The 22,807-nt window shown below is 46.0% G+C and overlaps 1 protein-coding gene across 5 annotated transcripts; it reads right to left on the reverse strand.

Annotated features, from left to right (window-relative positions):
- Positions 1 to 5,207: 5,207 nt before the first annotated feature.
- On the reverse strand, positions 5,208 to 22,748 carry TMED8 (transmembrane p24 trafficking protein family member 8). Of its 5 annotated transcripts, none has more exons than XM_019478874.2 (8): positions 22,545 to 22,748; positions 21,378 to 21,447; positions 18,344 to 18,473; positions 17,855 to 17,965; positions 14,355 to 14,496; positions 13,743 to 14,042; positions 12,564 to 12,811; positions 5,208 to 5,819 (listed from the first exon to the last, which is right to left on the reverse strand). In XM_019478874.2, the coding sequence occupies exons 1-7, from the start codon at positions 22,603 to 22,605 to the stop codon at positions 12,594 to 12,596; spliced, it is 1,032 nt and encodes a 343-aa protein (XP_019334419.1). In that variant the 5' UTR covers positions 22,606 to 22,748; the 3' UTR covers positions 5,208 to 5,819; positions 12,564 to 12,593. The 5 variants fall into 5 exon arrangements, with proteins under 5 accessions (XP_019334419.1, XP_019334418.1, XP_019334421.1 ...); XM_019478873.2 differs by having other exon boundaries at positions 17,855 to 17,968; XM_019478876.2 differs by lacking the exon at positions 22,545 to 22,748 and adding an exon at positions 22,172 to 22,487 and having other exon boundaries at positions 17,855 to 17,968; positions 18,344 to 18,475.
- Between the last annotated feature and the right edge of the window lie 59 nt (positions 22,749 to 22,807).

The raw sequence follows: 22,807 nt of genomic DNA on the forward strand, positions 1-22,807 counted from the left end.
GTTTATTAAGGAGGCCATCCTTAATGGACTGGCCGACGCCAACATCTTAAGGGATAGCCAGCATGGGTTTGTTGCGGGTAGGTCTTGCTTGACCAATCTCATTTCCTTCTACGACCAGGTGACCTATCACCTGGACAAGGGAGATGAGATTGATGTCATATATCTTGACTTCAAAAAAGCCTTCGATCTGGTGTCCCATGATCATCTCTTGGAGAAACTGGCCAATTGTTGCCTTGGGTCCTCCACGATCCACTGGCTGGAAAATTGGCTCCGGGGTCGGACCCAGAGGGTAGTAATTGATGGAAGTCACTCATCGTGGTGTCCTGTGACCAGTGGGGTCCCCCAGGGCTCTGTCCTTGGACCCATACTGTTCAACATCTTCATTAATGATGTGGACACTGGAGTCAGAAGCGGACTGGCCAAGTTTGCCGATGACACCAAACTTTGGGGCAAAGCATCCACACCAGAAGACAGGCGGATGATCCAGGCTGACCTGGACAGGCTCAGCAAGTGGGCAGATGAGAATCTGATAGTGTTCAACACCGATAAATGCAAGGTTCTCCACCTTGGGAAAAAAACCCCGCAGCATCCTTATAGGCTCGGCAGTGCTATGTTGGTTAGCACTATGGAAGAAAGAGACTTGGGGGTCATCATTGACCACAAGGTGAACATGAGCCTGCAATGCGATGCTGCGGCTAGTAAAGCGACCAAAACGCTGGCTTGCATCCATAGATGCTTCTCAAGCAAATCCTGGGACGTCATTCTCCCCCTGTACTCGGCCTTAGTGAGGCCGCAGCTGGAGTACTGCGTCCAGTTTTGGGCTCCACAATTCAAAAAGGATGTGGAGAAGCTTGAGAGAGTCCAGAGAAGAGCCACGCGCATGATCAGAGGTCAGGGAAGCAGACCCTGCGATGACAGGCTGAGAGCCCTGGGGCTCTTTAGCCTGGAAAAGCGCAGGCTCAGGGGTGATCTGATGGCCACCTACAAGTTTATCAGGGGTGACCACCAGTATCTAGGGGAACGTTTGTTCACCAGAGCGCCCCAAGGGATGATGAGGACGAATGGTCACAAACTACTACAAGATCGTTTCAGGCTGGACATAAGGAAGAATTTCTTTACTGTCCGAGCCCCCAAGGTCTGGAACAGCCTGCCACCGGAGGTTGTTCAAGCGCCTTCATTGAACACCTTCAAGATGAAACTGGATGCTTATCTTGCTGGGATCCTATGACCCCAGCTGACTTCCTGCCCTTTGGGCGGGGGGCTGGACTCGATGATCTTCTGAGGTCCCTTCCAGCCCTAATGTCTATGAAATCTATGAAAAAGGGTTTTGCACCCAGCACAGAAGCAGCAGGATAGATAAGAAATTACTTTCTTACCTGCCCATTGACAGTTAGCATAAGCTTGACCAGGTTACCTCTGTCCAACTCTTTCAATGAAGTCATCAGGATATCCACTCTCCAGTCACCTTCCCACATGAGACACCTGCACAAAGGACCATGGACTCTCAGTATACAACAGACAATGCAGCAGACTAGATGCTAATGCTTCAAGAACTGCAATGCATCCAAATCTTACAGCAGCCAGCCTGGGAGGAACCCAGCTTCACCTTCTCTTCCTTCCAGAAACCCTGGCTTCAAAGATGTGGGGGAGAGGAGGGCATTCTTAAGTAAAAGCACAGTCTCCCAAAAAAGGCATATTAAATAAAATACATTTTTAGAGCAATAAGGAATACTGCATGGTTTGAGTGAATAAAAAATCATATGAAGGGGGATAAACTGGGGAGTCCTCCCTAGTTCCTTTGGTCCAACAACAAGCTTTTCTGTATTCTCCCCAACTTACATGAAGTTACACAAGACAGTTGGACAAAGCCATAGGGGAGTGCTGTTCTGTAGGAGTTCTCTATAAGGAACCACATACTTTTGTCTACCCAGGTCTTTAAAATCTCTGAGGATGAAGATGCCACCACCTCTCTGGGTGGCCTGTTCCAATGCTTTCTTACCATCCTGGTGAGAGAGTGTGTTTCCTGATATCTAACCTAAGCAGCCTTTGCTGCAACTTGAGCCCATTGCTCCTTCTCCTGTTACCTGCCACTATAGGGAAGTCTCGATCCATCCTCTTTCAGACTGAATAAGCCCAGTTCCCTCAGCCCACCTGCATACTCCCCAGCTCTCCAGCCCTGCTGGCCACCCTCTGCTGGGTTCTCACCAGTCTGCCCACACCCCTCCTGTGTCCAGAGGTAGGAGGGAGCCCCAAACAGGACCCTACCACCCATTACCTGGCAAGAGGCAGGCTATGGTCCTGATAAGGCACCCTCCCCCCACTCCAGCAGCCTTGGGCACAGGAGCTGCCCAGGGGTTTTCCCACCCTGCAGCCACGGGTGCTTCCCCAGCACAGGCTGCCTGCCTGCCAGCCCCACCTACCGAGCAGCCTCAGCAGCTGGTGCGGGGACCAGAGTGCATAGGTGAGGCTGGTGCTTGGCACTGCACAGGCAGGTGTGTCCTGCTGCCTTCACCCCCTTGCCACTGTGCCCCAGCTCCAGCCTAGGCCAGAGAGCAGGATGGCCATGGGCATCTGGGTCAGAGAGCAGCATGGCCATGGGCAACCCCAGCAGTGCCCCTCAGGCATGGACACAGCAGGCAGGCAGGTTCTCCCAGCCATCTTATGGCCCACCTGAGCCGGCACTGCCACCGGGGGGGGGAAGGAGGCATGGCTGGGACGGGATACATGGCCACAGGCACAGTGAGGGAAGCAGCAAAGGTGAGAACTGCGCCCTGCACCAGGGGCAAAAGGCCAAGTCAGTGCCTGACCAGCCCAGCCACAGGCAGGACTTGCGCTATGCGGGGGAAGCAATGTCCCCCACAAGACCTACTTGTGTAATATGCCCTCCTGTTACTGCAAAAGGTGAGTGGAAAGTTGCTACTTTTTGTGACTTCATCTGGAGGGTAAGTTTTTCAGGAACTCAAGCAGAATTGTATCTGCTAACTGGAATAGGAACTGGCCAAGTGTGGTTGGGAAAGTGTTTTTGCTATAGTCCTACTTTAAGAGCCATAAAGCTCAGCAAATGCATTTCACTGCCACTGTTCAGAAATTGCCTCCAGGCCACGTAATTTTTTCTGTCATTGGAAATGATTGGTCTGAACAGCAACAAAATTGTTAAGGTATAAACTGTCAGATAGTGAGTGCTCAGTAACTGAGACAGGTTGAGCAGTACATGGCATCATTTCTATTCCTTGATTAAAGAAGTTTAGCTCTTAATATCAGGTTATTAATATAAAAAGCCTTTAAATTGACCATTTTTCTGAATGTGCCTATTCCAGAGTTCACGCATAAAACTACTCAGAGCCAACTGAAAGAGGCAATAAAACGAGGTGAATGAACATATGGATGGAAGTCTCTTTTAGCACTTGCCTACCTTGTCTAACAGTAGTCAGAGATGCAGAGAATGAAGGACAGGCAAGACTGCACAGGCAGTCCTTAAGTCTGGTTTTATTTTTTTTTTGTCCTGTTTGAAAACAGGCTGCTCTTCAAGGATGTTTAAATGCAGCCCTCAGATTGCCCCAGGTTAACTCCTGAACAGGCCTTTGCCCATGGAGGCCAAGAAGAAAACCATAGTCTCTGGGAAACTCAGCCAGTCTATTAATGGGGAGTAGCCGCAAATCTACATTTGGGACAACTAAGTACTTGCCATTGGTTCTCTTTCCCACTAGGGATTGCAGTAGACTAGACTAGAAAGTTAGCTGTCTCTGAGTGTTAACCCACGTCACCTTCGAGCAAGGGATTTTCTTCTGAAGAATCCTTGTATTTTGCCCTGTGGCCCCTACAAATATTCTTTGCTATTGATAGAATTACATTAATTTAAAGAGTAAGAAAATCCCCAAGAATCATTTTAAGCACACCATGTAGACAGAAAAATGGTTTGGACTAAACTGTAGCAAGTTTACCCTCCAACTGTGTCAGGCTTACCAGATATTTTGATTTCCCAATGCATCTTGGTTTTTCCACCAGGAACTGACATCACAAAGAGCTTCATTTGCAATTCCACAATATTGCAACTGTTTTAGTTTAGGCACCCAATAGTTTTAGAAAGTCCCTTGTCAGGCCGTCGGGGAAAGTAGAAGGAGTCATGTTGGCATGTATGTGTTTTAAGTACTTACGTATTAAATGCGAACAACCAAACTTAAGCACAAGTGGCTCTGAACCATGTAACATCACCCCCTTCCAAGCTGAGGAAACTCCTGCCTGTGGTCTGTACCTGGTTGGCTGTAAGCAGAGTTAGTATCAAAAGGAGGTAAATAAAAAGCTACACAACCTCTTAAAGCAGGGGTAGGCAACCTCCGGCATGGATGCCAGAGTGTGGCATGCAAAGGCATTTTGTTTGGGGCACACCCCTCAGGGTAAATGGTGGGGAAGGGGCCAGGGCTGCACTGCCACAACAAGGATCAGCACCTCTGCAGCTCCCCCGGCATCTGCCCCTGGCACACCAGTATCTTACAAGTCAGGGTTGCAGGCGATTTTGGCGCACTGCCCAAAAGCGTTGCCAACCCCTGCCCCTGCCTTAAAGCACAAGTGTCAAAGATCTGGACCACAGAACATTTCAATCCAGCTTGCTAGGCTTCTCACAGGTTACTGAAAGTTGAGAGCTAGGGCCATGGAGGGACAGGCCTGCCATAGAATGTAGGCCCCTGGGCCCTGCTAGACATGGCTAGCAGCAACAGGAGGGCATGCAAAGGCTGTGCTGACACAGTTCCATTTGCTCTGCTTCCCAGGACCCCTGCCACCACTTGACCCCACCACTCTAAATCCCTGCTGGACCTGCCACAGCTACTAACCCTAGAGATCCAGCCTGGGAGGAGCCCCACAGTCCAGATCCAGCATCAGGTGAGTCCAGCACCTCTGCCTTAAAGAAACATTTCAAAAAAGTGCATAGTTCTGTCTAAGCAGCAACTGACCAATCAATGTCAATGTCAGAGAAACTCCAGCATTAGGAACTGCACAGTAGTACACTTCTATGGGCCAAGATAAGTAAGCTGAGCCTGTGCTCATCCATGAGCATCTAATAAGACCAGCAGAGCTTCAAAGGCAACTGTGGCTAATCCCATTCTGCGCTGTAGTTGAAAACAAGTTCAGCTGAATTGCTTTTATTATTGGGTCACCATAAATGCAATTCTTAGCCCAGAACTACCCAATAAGAGACAAAAAACCTTGACTGAATAGCAAAAAGTTTATTTGAAGAGTCTGGACCTTAAATAATACACAATATCACAAAACAGCCACACTGTGCCAAATAGAAAAAGACAAACTAAGACTAAGAGAAACAGCAAGCACACTATAAATAGTTTTCATTTGCACCAGACAGCTAAACATTCAGTGCCATATTTTGGTAAAATATCCTCTATATTTAAAAATAATCTCACGGGAAAACATAAAAAGCAGCATTTTGGTGCAGAGAGCTTGACTCTGAAGTAACAAGACATTAAAAATATTCACATCACACAGACCAGGATTGATGAGAGCCATCACAGATTACAGGAAAATAAGTCTTAAAATATATGTGCCCAGCTACAAGACATTATCTAATGAAAGGCTGCACAAAGGGTATGTTGCTGTGAAGTGGGAGTCTGGGCTCTCCACCCTGCAGACTGTTGTTGGTCAAAGTTGCTAGGAGACTGCTTTGTAGCTTGGCAAAGCTTCCTCAGCTCCAGGCTTAGTGGTCAGTATCTGGCACCACACTCCTTGTCCAGGGACCAAACTTCCTCATTCCAGATGGGCACAAACCAGATAGAATTTGTGATTCTTGTTCCAAACATTTCACTTCTTGCCTGCGAACAAGTGCACAGTCCTTAAACCAATACTTCTGGGAGAATAGCAGGTAAGTCCCAGAAAGTAACATGGGAAGTGCCAAATATCAGACTCTCAGTCCACCTAGACCAGTATTCCATCTTCAATGGCCAGCAGCTGACTATTCTAACCTTCTTCTAAAGTAACTCCGTAGTGAGCAAGTGTGAGATAGTTTGTCCCTCAGGGAAATTTCTTCCCCACACTTTATAGCAGTGGTGCTCAATTTATGGTCCATGGGCCAGATCCAACCTGAGGAGCCGTATCACCCAGCCAGGTGGGGCTCTCCACAGGTCCAGAAACATGATGACAGGGAAGTGGTGGTAACATTAATCATTCCCAGGGATGTAGGAATGAATGCTGCCACCACTCCCCCAACAACAAATTTCCCAAGCCATGGAGAACTACACAGTCCAGATAACAGGGCCCCATGCACCAGACCATGCCAGTGCTTGGGGCCAGCCCTGCACATGGGATCCAGCATATGGGACCAGGCCAGATCATACCTGCTTTGCAGTAGATTGGTTTGAGCCTTGATGCAGGGAATGTCTAAAACTATTAGTTAAAAATGTCTAGGGCAGCACTAAGTACTGTTACCCACATGTATCTTGCTAAATTACTGGCCTCATAGAGCAATGAGTTACACAGTCTGATTAAACCATGGGAAAGTGTTTCTTTTACTCAGTTTTCAATTTGTCCCTACTCAAGTTCTTTGGATACCCCCAGTAAACCTGTAACATGGATTCTGGATACAGCCCATGCCCAAGGTTCTATCACATCTGAAAGGTATAACCAACTACCTGCCCTTGCAGCTAAAGTTCAGAGGTATTTTGCAGCTCTAGTCCCCCACCTAGTGAGAGGTAGTTAGCCATATTAGTTCAAAATCAGGAAAAAGGCAGTGTAGATTTGCACCTTCTAAACTAACTCTGGGGTATCAAATTAATTCAACCCCTGGACCGGATGAGTGGCACGGAGCCAGTGTGCAGGGCTGAGCTGGTGCAGGCACTGCATGCAGTGCATGCCTTGGACCATCTGAGCATGCTGCTTGCGGGGCACTTGCCAGCTCCAGCTCTATGCACTGTGCGTAGCACATGCCTGCTCCAGCCATGTGTGGGGTACATGGCATGTGGCACTGGTCTGGGGCACACACTGCACGTGGTTCCCATGCCAGACTGGCCCTGCATGCTGGATCTGACATGCAGAGCCAGTCCATGGGCCCAATCCAGGCCAGGCCTGGATCCCTGCTGTGTGCAGCATACACCAGCTCCAGCTCAGAGAAGCACGCAGCACACAGGACCAGTCTAGGGCACGCACTGGATCCAGCATGGGCACTCCCAACCCAGAAAAGCACTGGCTCCAACACACAAGTCTGGTTTGGCATGGGCACTATATGCAGCGTGTCACAGACAGGCTCTGCTTGCCGCATGAGCCAGTTTCAATATGTTCTGCACTGCAGCCAGCAGCACTGTGGGCTAGATTTTTGATATCCATGGACTAACGAAATCAGAGAGAGAGATATATGTAAGCTTTGGTGAGCCCAAGCTCACTTCACCCGTTGCTTATCTGTTCCGTAGTACACAACAGCACACTGACTACAACTGTTGATTCGGATAGCTTAGAAGTGCTGAATGGCTGCAAGGGTTTGCTATTTATGATGGGTTAGCATGGTCACAACCCCTACTTAGGCTTGGCACAAAGGTCTGCATCTCCCTCAAGAGAACAAAACCCTTTGCATAACTTAAATTAGCAGAGACACCTTTTAAAGCCAAAGATCCCATAGTACTAGAAAATTCAGGCTTCCAGCTCTATTACATGATGCAAAGTAATACAGTTAAGGCAGTCAGAGCAGATAGTTTTTGTTCTCCAAGAACAAATCCTATGGAATCCCCAACCTCATAAGCCATCTTCAGGAGGTTCTTTGGGAACAGGGCAGAGAAGGCAGGGAGGACAACTTTGCAAGCAGGGGCCTAATTCAAATAAATGAGGAGGTCTATGGCTCATTTCAGACACTTCTTGTTCCTAAGGCACCGTGTGATAAATCCTTAGAGAGTGGCTTATTTGAGAGGGAGAGGGCAGAGGAACACCTGGGATACAAGTGGACAAGTGCAGAGATCTTTGCAGAGTGCTGGGGTGGAAGACAGAAGAGCTCTTCTTCCAGAACCACCAAGGTAGAGCTACTAGACAAGACATGCTCTCTTCTATCCCCTCCCCAACTCTACGTCTAGCCACCATTTCTATAGCTGACCCCTTAGAAGTAACTTATGCAACCAAGTGGGTCACTCACGCACAGTCAGAAAAGGAAGCAAACACAATGCAAATAGTTAGAAAGATAGGAGTTGCTGTAGTTTCTAGAATAAACAGGGTACTGAGAAACTCTTCTTTTCTTCCCAAGGTGTCCAAAAACAAAAATCTAATCTCTCCCCTAGGCCTACACGTGCATTTTCTTCCCACCTATAACATTTGGAAAACTTTTTACCAATGCAATGACACAAAATTAAGTAGGCCTCAACATCGATATGCATCTAGCTCAGAAGTGACACAAACACCCTTAACAGCCTTCAAAATAGCCTGAGAACCAAGGTTCTGACCCTGTTCTAAGGATTCCAATGGCAAAACATCCATGGACTTCCAATTTAAGTAGAAACTGGGCCTCAAGGTTTGTATTCTGTGACCTACATGAAATACACTATCTGATTTCTACTGTTCTCAACAAACTTCACCAAAGAAAGGAGAGTTATGAGTACTTCTTGATCTATCAGTAAGATCCATCAGTAATTCTTGATCAATCAGTATCTATGAGTAATTCTTTTCATCTCATCACAGCCTGATAGGGAGTATTTAAGTAATTATTGTTGAACACTTAAAATAATTAAAGTCTTCTCACTCTCTTGACTGATCGTGCTACTAAAGCTAGTACATAAATATTACTCCCAAAGCCACATTACATTCACAAAGCAGGTGCTTACCCAAGGAAGAAAAACAATGTTGTGATCAGTCATAAAAACTAGTCCCCAGTTTGCCAAACACAACAGAAGTCTATTTACTTTCTGGTTCCAGTCTCTCTTTCTTCTCCCAAAATTTGGGGCTAGAAAGAAACAGCTTTAAAGCACTTCAAACTTTCACCCCGGTAAACTAAGGCAGTTTTTTCTTTAAACAAACATGATTTTATGATGTTTAACATCACTTTCAAAACTCAGTTTTTATCTTGGACTTGGCTTTTCATGCCTGAAATTGAAAGTCTCAAGTACACCCTTAAAAGTAAAAAGGAAGTTCTCTCTGAGCAAGGTGGAGAAAAAAGAGAGACATTATGCCTTTGAACTAATTATGCTTTCTGTGCCATGTGCTGAATAAAAGTAACTGATTAGGCAGAAGCCATACAGCAAGGATACCAATCAGATACTTCCATGAAGTAGAAAGGCATCATCAGAATCAAAGGATGAATTACTAGTTTTACTAGAAGGAGTTAATAAGAACTGCAAACCCTTCCAAAGAAAAGTGTTCTCTCTCAGTCACCCAAATTATTTCATTTGGTACCTAGGTAACACAACAGTGTTTACATAATTTGAACACTAAAAGAACTAGACAGGTTTAACTTATTTGGTATAGTTGTGAAGCTTTCCTGTATTGTAGACGAATTATTACATGCCTAAAACTCTATTGTGCTTAGAGAAAATACCAACTACTTCAGTAAAATCTTAAAATGAGGAGTATCAAGGCCTTTTTTGCTCTATCATGCAGCAGATGTGCCTACAGGCACAATGAGGTAACATGATGGGCACCTACAGCAAGTTGGAATTACACACCCTATATGAAGATACCATTTGACTTCAGCCAACAAGGTAAGAAGGGAGCAAGTCTGATGAATGAACTGGAAGTACTGATGAAAGATCTATCCCCATTTCAGACAGCCAGGACTGAACACTGGGATTTCCATTCACTGAACAGTCTACCTTTGCTAAAGACCCTTTGGAACAGCAGCTGTTAGTTACCAAGCAGTTGGTCTGCTTAGTCTACACACACTGTTTGCTTTCAATGATCTCAGCTGTCCAAATGACTGAGGCAGCTCTTATTTGCTGGACTACAAAAAAATAAAGTGCATAAATCAAACAAACATTCATGATCATGTTCTTAACAAATGGCTAGCATAATGATCCATGGAAAAATAAGCAGCTGACAGGTGAGAGAGGGAACATAGCAGAAGGGGAACAGTTCATCCTGAGAATGCTGCTAACAAACTAGCCCACACTATAGCTTGATAACAGAGAATCAAGGGTACCAACTCTCGAGTACCTAAGCATGCACAAGCTAATTCCCTTCTTTACTAAGGTCCTATTTTAGACTGCTCCCAAGTGCATGTGTGGTCCTCCACAAGGTCAGATATTCAGCAGTTGCTACAGACAGCAGCACTGAGATTTATTGTCATATACTGGCTGTTTGTGGAAGGTGAAAGGTCTTCCTATGTATTTGATGTTTAGAAAAAAAAACCTGAGGTGGATGGAATGCAGAAGGGCCTTTCTCAGTTGCAAAGGTTCTGTGGGAGGGGCCCACACCAGACTGCTGCCATGCTGGGGTTGAAGGGACCACTGCCTATGCCACAGGGTAAGGAAGGGCCTCCATCTGAAATGCATCAATGCCTGTCACTGCCCCTCCTTGCAGAGCCCCTGCTGCAGTAAGGCAGCTGCATTTTACATCAGTTTTTTCCTGAACTGGGCTTATGCCCCCCCTTCCCCCACCCTGCAAAAAGGAAATCAGCTGCCCTCTTCTGCCTTCACTCTTAAGACTAATGAGCAGGCTGCTGCTTCTTTAAAAGAGCAACAGTTCTGCCCTTCATTTACTCCTGCAGCTAGATAAACCTGGTGCCCACCCCAGTGATTTGGCATAGGCTGCTCAACTGTATGCCTGCCTCTGACCTACCCACCAACCCAGAGTACTTAAGACAGTGGTTCTCAACAGTTTTACACTTGAGACATCTCTCTCTCTCTTTGGACTCAAGACCCCCCTTGGAAAATGCCAGCTTAGGTTTTCACTCATTTCATTTTTTGACTACCGAAAAATAGAGCAATTTTTCTGTTGCCAGGAACTCAAAAAGACCCCACAGCAGGTCAGAATGGTTTTAACACCAATAATTCCTAGTTGAAGTCTCTAGGTTTATCTTGTGAATCATGTTTGCACACCTAATGGTGCTAAGTGTGTAGCACCCCATGACACCCTTGAAAGCATCTCAAGGCACTCCAGGGTGCCATGGCACCTTGGATGAGAATCACTGACTTAAGAAGTAGACAGAGCATATTAAAAGAAGGGCCTGAGAATCCACAGTACTTTCCTGAATGCTGAGTATGGCACAACTAGGGAATGACTGCACCTTTTATGAAATTAAGTCTTTGCTTTCCCCCTGTCTACAGAGGGCAATGTATCTGCACAGAAGGACATTACCTAAAGGGCTTTTCAAGACAGACTGGCTGGAAATATCCCAAAATTATGCAAAAAAAATCATTCAGCATCTGCAGACAGAGGCACCGAAGTGCAACTGCAAGAGCATCCTTAAACAGGAATGTTCTTAAATAATCATCAAATACATACTCAAAATCTTAAAAGATTTACCAAATAAAGATATTTTAAAGCGTATCTGTTGAAACCTTAGTTTCCCTGTTGCCATGACTGGCACAGAGGGTGACCATTAATGCCACCATTAACCACTGCAAGGTACCAGAGGTATTGAAAGGAGCTGCAGTCCATACAACATGTTATGGGTTAGCAATGGTCTCAGGGGTTCACCGACTCAAAGCAAGCATAGATGTGGCTGACTTTCCTGTGTGTCCAAGTCTTTTTGGGATGTGTTAGCCTGGACTCTAACAGTTTTGCACTTGCCTAACACAATCACTCCTTTTTCCCCAGGTTAGAGATAAACTATTGCAAATGATCTAAGTTTTAGCTGTTTACATGTCTCCCCAGTCAGGAAGATCTAGTATCTAACTCCCTAGTCATCCTGCTTTCCTCTTCCCATGGGAAATTTTTCAACTGACCCACAAGGATTTATTCCCTCTGCAAAGTTTGGGCACAGGCCTCTTATAATGCTCACTACACAACTACCAGGCTCTTGCCTTGGGCCTAACAGTTGTGGCATGAGCATAATCATAAATAGGGACAGAGAATACGGGCTGTAGTTGGCATGCATGACAGGATGAACCCCCAGACAGGGATTAATTGCCACCTGGCTAGTGATGGTGTGCAGCAGTGCTAAAAGGATGCAAGTATAAAGCAACTACCCAACAGGTGTTTTTCTCTTAGCAAAATGTGGTTGGCAGTTGTCTCCTGGTGTTTCCAGATACAGCTAGAGGGGGGCAGAAGGATCTCTCAGCTTCCCTTCATACCAGCGCAACAGAAACTCTAACTACCTGAATTTGACCTTTGACAATGTCCTGGCTATCATAAGAAGTCCCAGTGATCCTTGCACAAGAGTGGCTTCTGGAACATAGTACAGGGAGGGGGATCCTGGGTCATTGAGTCCATTCCTCTGCACTTGCAGGCTATCATTAAATTGATGGAATCCCTAAAATGACCCCTCTGCAGCCACAGCTACCCTCTCATTCAGGGCAAGCTGGGGTGAAGCAGGGGAGAAAGCTTTGTATCCAAGAGAAGCAGGCAGAGCCTTGCCTCAGACTTAGCCACATGATGATGGCAGTTATGGGTACCAGTCCTGGGTGGAAGCCTGCTTTGCTCAGTGTTACCTGTCTGCTGTCCTTGCCCCCTCTACTCCCTCAGCTGGTGTAATATACATGAAAGAACAGGATCTTGTTGCGCAGAAGGGAGTAGGAGTTGTCAAATTTGAGCAAGTAGATGCCTTCGCCTGGATAATCATGGCTGCCTGCCTGCACGTCACGGTGGCTGTCCCTCCGATACACAGGCATGATCTCACCATAGCGGTTTCGCAGATAGCTCTTGGAGCCCCTTTCCACATCTCCAACTGGGGTGAGTCCTGAGTAGCAGAGGGGAGACAAACAAATGTCAGAAACAGCAAAGCTGAGGCATCAAAGAGCTGCAATCAAACCATGGTTACAGGACAGGGACAAAACTTCCAGCTAAAAACACTGGCTGGCACCACTATATGCAAAAGCCACCCTAAAGTCTCTGCACATATAATAGACAAGCTGTTTTCCATGCATCAAGAGGAATCTCTCCAGGGAAATGATACACTTGGGAATGTTTTGAATTTCCCACCATCATCATCACTGCCACTTGTCTCCCTGTCCTCCTCCCCTCACAGCACTTCCTAGCTTCCCTTCATATTTACTGCTTCCTAGCAGAGTGCCCTCAGAACAGCTCTGTGCCAGAGTGAAATGAATTCTGGGTGGGAGAATGTTGGGGAAAAATCACCTGTCCTCAACTCTATTTCTCCCTAGGGGGTCTAGTTTCAGGTCTTCATGTCTCAACCTGCAATTGTGACAGCACTCCCTATGCATTTCAAGCTGTCCCACCACAAAAAAAAAAATACAGATTCCATTCAGAGGGAGCAAAAGTCAGCAAAAGCTAATACTACAATGAAGAAAAATTCTGCCCTGCCCACCCCACAACACAGGAGCTGCAGCAGCATCCTAGTCTGCTAGGTTAAGGAACAAAATGCTGACTTAAGAGTCTTAGACTCCAATCCTATCATCAGTTAAAAAACATTATGGAAAGAAATCATCATTTATTATTGCTGGAGCATCTTCCTGGGATGGAAATACTAGCCATTTAGGCATGTTGAACTAAGAAGAGCTAACCTCATCTCACCATGACTTAATTTAAAACATTTCAAAGGCACTATGCAGGGTTAATAACTAAAATGGAAGGAAATTACAGCACCCGATAAAGACACGGATACCACAGCAATGAGCACAACAAAATAATCATTTAAGTTCTGCACTGACCTTCAATCTCCTCCTCTTCATCTTCATCTTCTTCGTCACTTGATTCACTGACCTGCACAGTAATGGCAGTGCTGGTGACAGGAGTCCAGTCAAAATAGACCCCGAAGCCAATATCATAGTCATCTGTTGCAAACTCCCAGCAGACACGCTTCCCATCAGGGTGGGTTGGCACCCGGACCGTCACCACCTCACCCCGTCTCACCACCATCCGACCATTCTTCTCCTTTCCCATTTTGGTCTTGAATTCCTTCATCTTGCAAGTGGTCCAAGTGGAGGCTGGAGCCAGAGGTGGCGGCTGAGCTGAAAAATACAAGGCCATCAGTTGTTGTTGGTCAGAAAATTACCAGTATGAATCAGGAACAAGAGGGCAATTCCTGCTAAAGCTCTTGTTTTCATGCTTAGGACAGCACAGAAAAAAAAAAAAGTCAGTGGAAAACCTAGGGCTATCTTACTTTAACCATCAGGTTAACCCCCAGCAAGAGCTCGCACAGTCTTAAAGAGCATCCATCTACCCCAAAGAGGGCCATCACTGGTTCTAACGTGGCTCTGCTAGGAGGCACACAAACACATCCCATCCCCATGCAAGGCAAGTACTTCCATCCCAGCCCTCACCTTTCCTCTGCTCACCGAGGAGGTCTGCAGTCTCCAGCTCTGCAGAGAGGATATCCACTGCACCTGTGTGTTCCGACTGTATCATAACAATATCACCTGATCCTTGAGGCACACGGTAGTTGGTCATCTGCACTATGGCTTCCTGTGCAGAGGACATAAGAAAATTCCTCAGTAAGCACATCACACTATGGCTCCTATGCCACCCCCACCACACACACACACATGCTGCATTTAAAAAGACTAGCTACAGATGCAAGGAAAAGAAATAATTTCCCTCAACTCAAAAAGATAACCCTCTAGATTTCTGCTAAAAGCACGTGATTTAGTGAATAACTGACTGGCCCTACCTTAAAGCAACTTTCTTTGCATGGTTTCCCCAAAGTTGTGTAACTGTCATCAAATGCTGTACTGTCCTCCAGTCTTCCTAGCAGTAAGCATTTTCCCAGACCAATAACTCTGTCAATATTCCTTCAGTGTTTGTGTCTATTACTGGTTTACATGTTAATATTTCCAGATTTCACTGTCTGGTCTCTCAGAACATATTCTGAGGTGCCTCACAGGACCTAGCCAGTGACTACAACCACAGTGGTGCACTGACACTCAGTATGAGCTTGTTAGAACCGTTGCCCAGTCCCCGATTCTCCCTCCTCTCTCTCACAAGTAGAGCTCTTGGAACAATAGTTTTCACTGCACAGTGCTTCTCTCAAGTTGCATTTGAAATACTGATAACTTGTCTGTCTTCTTCCAGTGAGCTGACAAAACTGCTTTTTCACATCCCTCTTAAGATTCTAATACATGTTAAAGTTAATTTAAAATGGAAGGGAATTCCCTGCAGCATCAGTCAAAAGCCAGTAGTTTAAAATAGCCTTGAAGCTATAGGAAAAAAAGTAAGATCTGAAAGAGTATGGGAGCTACTCCAAGACACAAGGGGAGAGAGAGAGAGATGGATTGTAAAGGTTAGACTGCTGCTCTGTACATTGTGGGGGAGGTAAGAGAAGGCACAACTAAACCTCTGTGTAAGCACTGCTTTCAACTCAATCCAATACAGCAGTGGTTCTCAACCAGGATGCCATGAGAACTTCCCAGGAGTGCTGTAACGCAGGTACCATGCCCTCAGCAAAGTGAAACTTTCCCCACATGTCCTGGTTTTCAGGAGGCATATCAGAGCTAAACTGGGGAGTGGCTCAAGCAAAAGTGTTTCTCCCTGCATTATTTAATGCAGACAGAAGTGCCTTGTCCTGTCCTGGCTGCTTCCCAGTTTGGCTCCATATAGGAAAATTTCACCTGACCAAACACTAATGACATCCTGGAAATAGATACTGCTGGTGCCGCACTAGGTGAAGCTTCCAGGAGGCACAATCTGGGCCAAACTAGGAGGTGGCTGCAACAGAAGTGGGTGCTCCTGCCTCCAGTGGGTTCATCTAATAACACTAATGCAGTCAACAGTCTGCTCCTGCCACAGCTTGTCCTAGTCTGGTCCTATATGTGCCTCTTGGAAACAGAGGTCTGTGGGACAGTCCCACTTGGCAGCAGCGCTGGCAGCAGAAGCACCTATCTCCAGGCAGCTATGCCACCTCTGCCACCAGGTGAAACTGTCCCACTGTGCCCTCATTTCCTTAAAGTGCACATGGGGCTGGACCAGGAAAGGCTGTGGCAAGAAAGAGTACTTTTGGCTAATTAAGGTTATCCCCATGCTGTTTTCCTAAGTTTTCTAAGTATGCCTGGGTTCCATCCCACTCCAGAGCAGCTGATGCTGGCTCAGTCCCCAAAACAGCCTATTTCTCAAGAACCCTGTGGGACCCCTGGGGTCAAATCTACAAGACACGAGGCAGGTTGGGTAAAGATGTTAATTGTCCTCTCTACTTACAGCATGCTGGGGGAGGAACTGTCTCTCTGTGACTGCAGCTGACATAACGAACAAGTTTGTTATAAAAAAGCAAAAAGTAATGAAAGTGTAACAGAGAATGAATCTGTATTCAGAAAGAGAGGAACTTGAGGGAAGCACAGGTCTGAGTAGTGATTTTAAGAAGAACCTGAAAGCAGGTGAGCTGAGATAGCACAGTGAAAGCTGTCTAGCCATGGGCTTTACTAGGTATGGAGATGAGCATTACCCAAACCTGAATGCACCGTCTGCAGTGAAAAATGATCTAAAATCAAGCTATGGACCTAAATAAAGCTGAAATGCCATTTCTCTACAAAGCGTGGACACCAAAAAATAAGAGCTAGGAATACTTTTAAAATACTTAAATTCAAGAAAAAGTCCTTAGACTTTGTGAAAGAAAGGAAACTTTCTGACAAGGCACAAAAGGCTAGTTACAAAGTTCAGGGATCGATTACTAAATAAATGAAAGCTCTTACAATAGATGAAACAATGATCCCTCTGGTGTGCAAAGAAATAGTAAGAATTATGTCTGGTAGTGAAGCTGAAAAAGAAATAGAAGAAAAATCCCACTGCCCAATAATGATGTGTCAGAGGATACTGAAAAAAAATAAAATGGAATACCTTCACTCTCTAGGTAGATGAATCAACAGATTAAAGTGAAAAATGCTAGCATCTAGCTTTCATTTGTTTTGTTGATGGAAAAACAACAGAACAATTCTTCTATTGCAAAGAACTCAGGTGACACTACAAGAGGATGTTTTTGACACAATGGATTCTCACTTGAAATCTTTGGATTTATCTTGGGAAGCACGTGTAGGTGTTTACACAGATGGTGCTACCACTATAGTTGGGTCGCTAGGAGAACGTTTCAACTGTGAAGAAACAGAATCCAAATGTTATTACATCTGACTGTTTCTTTCACTGAGAAGCTCTTGTTGCAACAACCATATTCTACAAATTAAAAAGTGTGCTCGACCAAGTTGTAAGAGTCATTTGTGTTAAAAGTAGGCCAAAGTTTCTTCTTTGTTTCAAGACTGCATGAGACAATGAAACCTGAACATGTCAGTCACATGTTACACACAGAAGTAAGGTGGTTATCTAGGGGCAAGGTTTTGTCTTGAGTTTACAAGCTAAAGGAGGAAATGTTAACATGTTTTAAACCCAAGTTCTTACCAGACTCCTACAATTTGCTGAGCAATGATAACTGGTGCTCTAAACTAGAGTATCTTGTTGACATATTACTGCATTTCAATAAAGCATATACCAGCATGCAGGGCCCAAATCAGAATATTTTAATTTGTTCAGATAAATTTTGTGCCCTGCTAGATAAGATTCAGAACTGACATGCAGGAGTTAATGTTAGAGAGCCAGAAATGTTCCCTCTAACAGCTGCAACAAATAATGTAGAAGTGCTGCCGCTGACATCAGAACACTTGAAATTGCTAGAAAAAGAGATTAAACAAAATACTTCCCGGATGCAGATGTTGCAGAGTACGACTGGGTGAAAAACCCATTTACTGAAGCTTCAAGAATCAGGGGATTCAGTCCGCCTTCAGGAAGAAGAACTCGGCAACATACATAATGATCAGACCCTAAAACTGCAGCATGATGAAGGTACCTTTGGATAACTTCTGGGCTCAGCTAACCGACCAATATCCCAACGTTTCAAAAAAAGCCGTATGAATCTTGCTGCAATTTTCAACATCGTATTTATGCGAGTTGGGGTTCTCTGCTTTAACAAACACAGAAAACAAGAAGAGAGAAAGACTTCTTTCAGAAGAAGAGGAAGTGAGAGTATGCCAGTCTTCAATTTGGCCAAGAATTCAAGGTATCTGCAAGTACTGCCAGGTTCAATTATATCACTAAGTATCATATTATGTTTTTTCCTGTTAGCCTAAAAAGGATGTTTCCAGTCATATTATTTTTATGCCCTGTAACATATAACTTTGTGTTTGAAATTGGGATCCACTAAATTCAAAAAAGTTATGGAAGACTGTCCCAAGTCTAAAAAAGTTGAGAACCACTACTGGACAGGCTCAGCACCAGAGGGAAGGAAGTACTACAACATGTTAGCCTCTGCTTTTAGAGATAAGAAGTAATGACCTACCTCCTTAAGGGGCTGTATCTGGTCAGCAAGTGTCTCACCAGGTCTGGCCACATCCTGGTCCTCTGATGCATCATCCTCTTTTCTGGAATTCTCTACAGAGCCTGTATTTATCGGTAATCCAATCTGCGGCCTCTCAGAGAAAAAGAGCACGTCAATTCAGGATGCTTGAAGATAATGGTACAGTCACTCAGCTAATTAAAGCCATGGTACAAACCAGCGCACTCAGAGGCTGGAATTCAAACAAATCAAGGATATTGGGCTTCCCATAGTCAATAGTCACTACTGGCTCTCACTCATGTTCTGCTCCCATCTGCAGAAGGCTTCATCCTCTTAGCTCCATCCAAGCCACAGTGAGCAGTTCTGCTGAGCTCACTCCCAATGTAATGTCCCTTAGGTAGCCGTAATTTACTCCAGCTGATCCCAGGTATACTCCCTCCCAGCTGGCTACCTTGCTAATGCTGTGCTAACAGCAGGCAGCAATATCTTCTCTAGAGCCAGAGGTCAGTTTTTCTAAGCCAAACTCTGTGATGCAGTGTGTAGATGGCATCTACACACTGCATCACATGTGCCCTCCATACCAAAGTTTTGGAGAGACCAGTTTAAGGACATTTAAGTGTGCCTTCCTGTCAGAATATTCCCCCCTAAAACCAAGAGCTGGTAATAGAGTGTCCACTTCTTGTTACAGAAAATGTCAAATATGGCAAGCCAGCAGCCATGTAATGACAAGACTAAAACACATACATAGAACAAGGACCTATCCACAAGAGAGAAGTGGGAATGGAAAGTGGGACCCCAGGAAAGCTGCAACAAGAGTAAAAGAATCAGACCTAAAAAGCAAAAGCCTTTTTGCCTTCATGTTCCTTATGCCCTATTCTTCCCACCATACTGAAATTCCCTTCAAGTCATAAGCATGTTCATTGTACTTCAGTCTATCTCTGGACAGGCATTCACCACAACTGAGATTAAAACAACTGTAAAACAATTGAGATTAAAACAACTGTCAGAGAGAGAACAACTAGCGGTCAGAACTAAATGCAACTTTCACAGAAAGTGATTTAACATGTACTGTAATCTGAGCAGAAATGGCCACTCGAAAAAGCAAACCCTTGTCTTCATCAGTGAAAGCCCATGGCCAACCAGGCTGGTCTAATATACATGACTGACCCAATGTGAAGAGGCATGAAAAATCACTAGTAGTGAAAAGAAAACTGAACATGTAAGAAATGCATTTGAAGAATGACATATTTTGAATAACAGAGGGTCAAACTGTTCCAAATTAAATGGACAGTGTCTACATGCCTTCTTTGCTGGTCTGCAAATAGAGAGAAAGCAAGATCAAGACAAACATGACTTTTCTGGAACTTCTTTAGGTACAGCCTTGAACACTGAAATCAGAAGATCCAAGATTTCAGCAAAATCCTCCTAGCTCCATTTCTATCGTTAGAAACAGCATACCCCAATCTCATCTTCCAGTAGTTGCTGGTTCAAATGGGTTGAATGTCAGAACACACATGTATGTGTTGTTAGGTTGGTTGGTAGGTAAAGGAAAAGTTAAAAAGGAATAGTTTAAAAACTGTCCCTTATAGCACTCTGTTTATGACCCCCCTCCTTGGAAGCCCAAAGCAGAAAACCGATTCCACAGACCATCACTTTCCACTGGGTTTTTGTTTCTTGGGCAACAGTTGTGTAGCACAGACCCAGATGGGCCATTGGCATGCAGCTCCCCCAGTATTTCTAGAGTCAGATTCAAAGGGCTTCCCATGAATACTGAGGCTAACTGAATTAAAAAAAAAAACCCAGCAGTGAAACTTTAGGGTTCTGTGGAAAGTGTTAAAGCAGTTGCACAAACTTTGCAAGCCAACTTAGAAGAAGAAAGTCAGTTGGACTCCCTTTTCATGCCTCCTTTTCATAATTTGCTACCTCTTTCAAAAAAAATTTAACCCAAGCAGGTTTATCAGGAATCATCCATGCAGGTTTCATGTTACACTGGGATTCTACTCATTGTCCGATTTGTTTTTCTGAAGAAGTTAAATTGCAAAATTACCTAGAGTTCGTGATAAAAATCAGAGATTAAGGAAAAACCCTGTCTGGCTGTTGCAAATTTCATTTGCATCAAAGCCAGCATTACCTCAAACTGCACAGGGTTTGTGAAGGTTACTTTTAGAAGATGACTAATGACTAGCAAGATCCACGGCCGCACTGACTTAACTCATACATTTGTAAAACCTTTGTGTACGTCGGAAGGATCACATGAAACCTTTAATATTGGTTAGAAAAAGCATATTGTGTGCATCTCTAATGACCACAAGCAACCCAACAAGCTAGGACAGCCCACTAGCAAACCAATAACAACAAACTAAATATTAGACAATGCATGCACAAATACTACTAAAAAAAGCCCATCAGCAAAGCAGCAAGTATCCTGTACAGTTTCCATGGAAATTGCATACAGTGAGAATTTTTTTTGGTTTAATAATTGAAACATCCCTCTGATAAGAGTTTGATTTTCTGTTGACAGTTTGCTCTTTGATTCAAACAGCCTGAGTTATGTTATGGTATGGACTTCACCATTTTATGAGCACTAAAATAACCTTGAGCCAAGAGCAAGTGCTCCTTTAGTGTTGTCTCTACTGCAGTGGGGGCCAAACTTTCTGACAGGTCCCCATGGGTCACTCTGAACCCCTTCCTCTGCTCCCTGCCTAATTTCCTACTCTGCTTTTCACTTACCACCCTGTGCCCCCTGCCTGATCTCCTGCTCTGTACCTTTTGCTCCCTGCCCCATCTGCTGTTGTGCTGCTCCCTGATCTGCTGCATGCCACACAAGGGCTGCCCATGCCACTTGTGGCACTCTTGGTACAGGCTGACCACCCTTACTCTGCTGCATCCAGCATACCAAACCCAAGAGCAGAAAGTTCAAGTTTCTAACCCCTTCTCTCCCCCTCAAGGAACAGCTGCCTGCAAGAGACAGACTGCCCTCCACTTCCCGGGTGTTGTGACATACAATGGATGCCCTCACACAACGATCTTTTCCTACCTGCACGGCAAAGCCTTGGACTCCAACGAGGCGATTGCAGGTTCAGGATTTTGGGCTGACGACTCATTCTCTAGCAATGGACAGAAAACAGGAGAATATGAAATAGCCTTTACTTTGAAAATACCAGACAGAAGGGCAAAGCTATAGCCAATGCTCTTAAAATGGGGGAAAAAGATTAAACTTTTCTGGCACAAGATACAGGGATCAAAACACTTTTTTTTTCAGCTGCTGCCCATACCCGTCTCAGAAATACTGACCAAAGCCAAAGCTCAGCAATTAAATCTGAGTTGGCAGTGCCCTGGGAAAACCCACCCTGCACTAGCTGAGAGCATGACATGGACCAGATGGACCTGGAGGGTCCTTTCTAATATCTGACTAAGGCTCCAGGTCCCATCCCCATCCCCCTCTAAAATACAGGACAAGCTCCATTACCACAGGACTGCAGAGCACATGTCAGAGTCTTACTGATGGGATGACATTATCTAGCAAGCAAAGTGGGTGCGAACAGGTCCCAGAGCTCCCAGCTCCAAGGTGCACATGGCAGCAGGGATTCACCTTTACTGCCTTTTAGAAAAGGAGCTGGCGGCAGTTGTGGTCACAGGAGATTGGACTGGAAGGCCCAAGTGAGTGCAGTGAAAAACAGACCAGCCCTGCTGACTCAAGCCCTGACCTACACACCAGTGTCACCCTGGCTGCTTTCCCTGCTAGGAATGCATCCAAGCCCTGACCAGGGGAGACCTCCTAGGTTGACTTAAATCAAACTCACCCCATCCTTTGGTGATTTCATTAGTTACCTGACCTAAGACGGTTTAGAAAAAAACAGCTCCCACATCTTCATGACTGCATGCTAGGGCCTGGATGAGCCTCGGGCACCGTGGGGGCGGGACGGGACACTTCTGCCCGAGGGAGAAAGGAGCCCTGGGACCCGCACTGCAGGAGCAGGAAGACGCTCCACTCCTGAGCCGAGGGCGGGCTGAGGCCGGCCCCAGCGCAAAGGAAGCCCCCGGGAAGGCCCAAAAGCGGCCTGACGCAGCCGGGTGTGCTGCCCCAAGCCAGGAGGCAACAGCACTGCCCGCCCCGCGCCCAGCCCCGGCCCCGGCCCCGGCCCCGGCGAGCGGGACCTCCCTCGGGGGCCGCCCTACAGACGGGGCTCCCGCCCCGTGGTACCTGAGGGCGCGGCCCCCTCCGGCGGCTCCGGCCGGGCGGCGGCGGGCGGCGCGTCCGCCATGGACAGCAGCGTCGCGGGGACACGCGGGCGGGGGCGGTGGAAAGAACCGAAGCGCGGCGGAAACGCCCGAGCGCGGGGCGGGGCGGGGCGGGGCGGGCCGCCGGGTGTCCCCACCCTGTGCCCTCCCCCCGCGCTGTCGCTTCCCACAGCAGCTGGGGCCACCCCAGCGCGTCGCGCCCCACGTGGGAGCGGGGGGCCGCGG

This window comes from Alligator mississippiensis, chromosome 2 (assembly GCF_030867095.1).
Source record: "Alligator mississippiensis isolate rAllMis1 chromosome 2, rAllMis1, whole genome shotgun sequence".
Lineage (NCBI taxonomy): Eukaryota > Metazoa > Chordata > Crocodylia > Alligatoridae > Alligator > Alligator mississippiensis.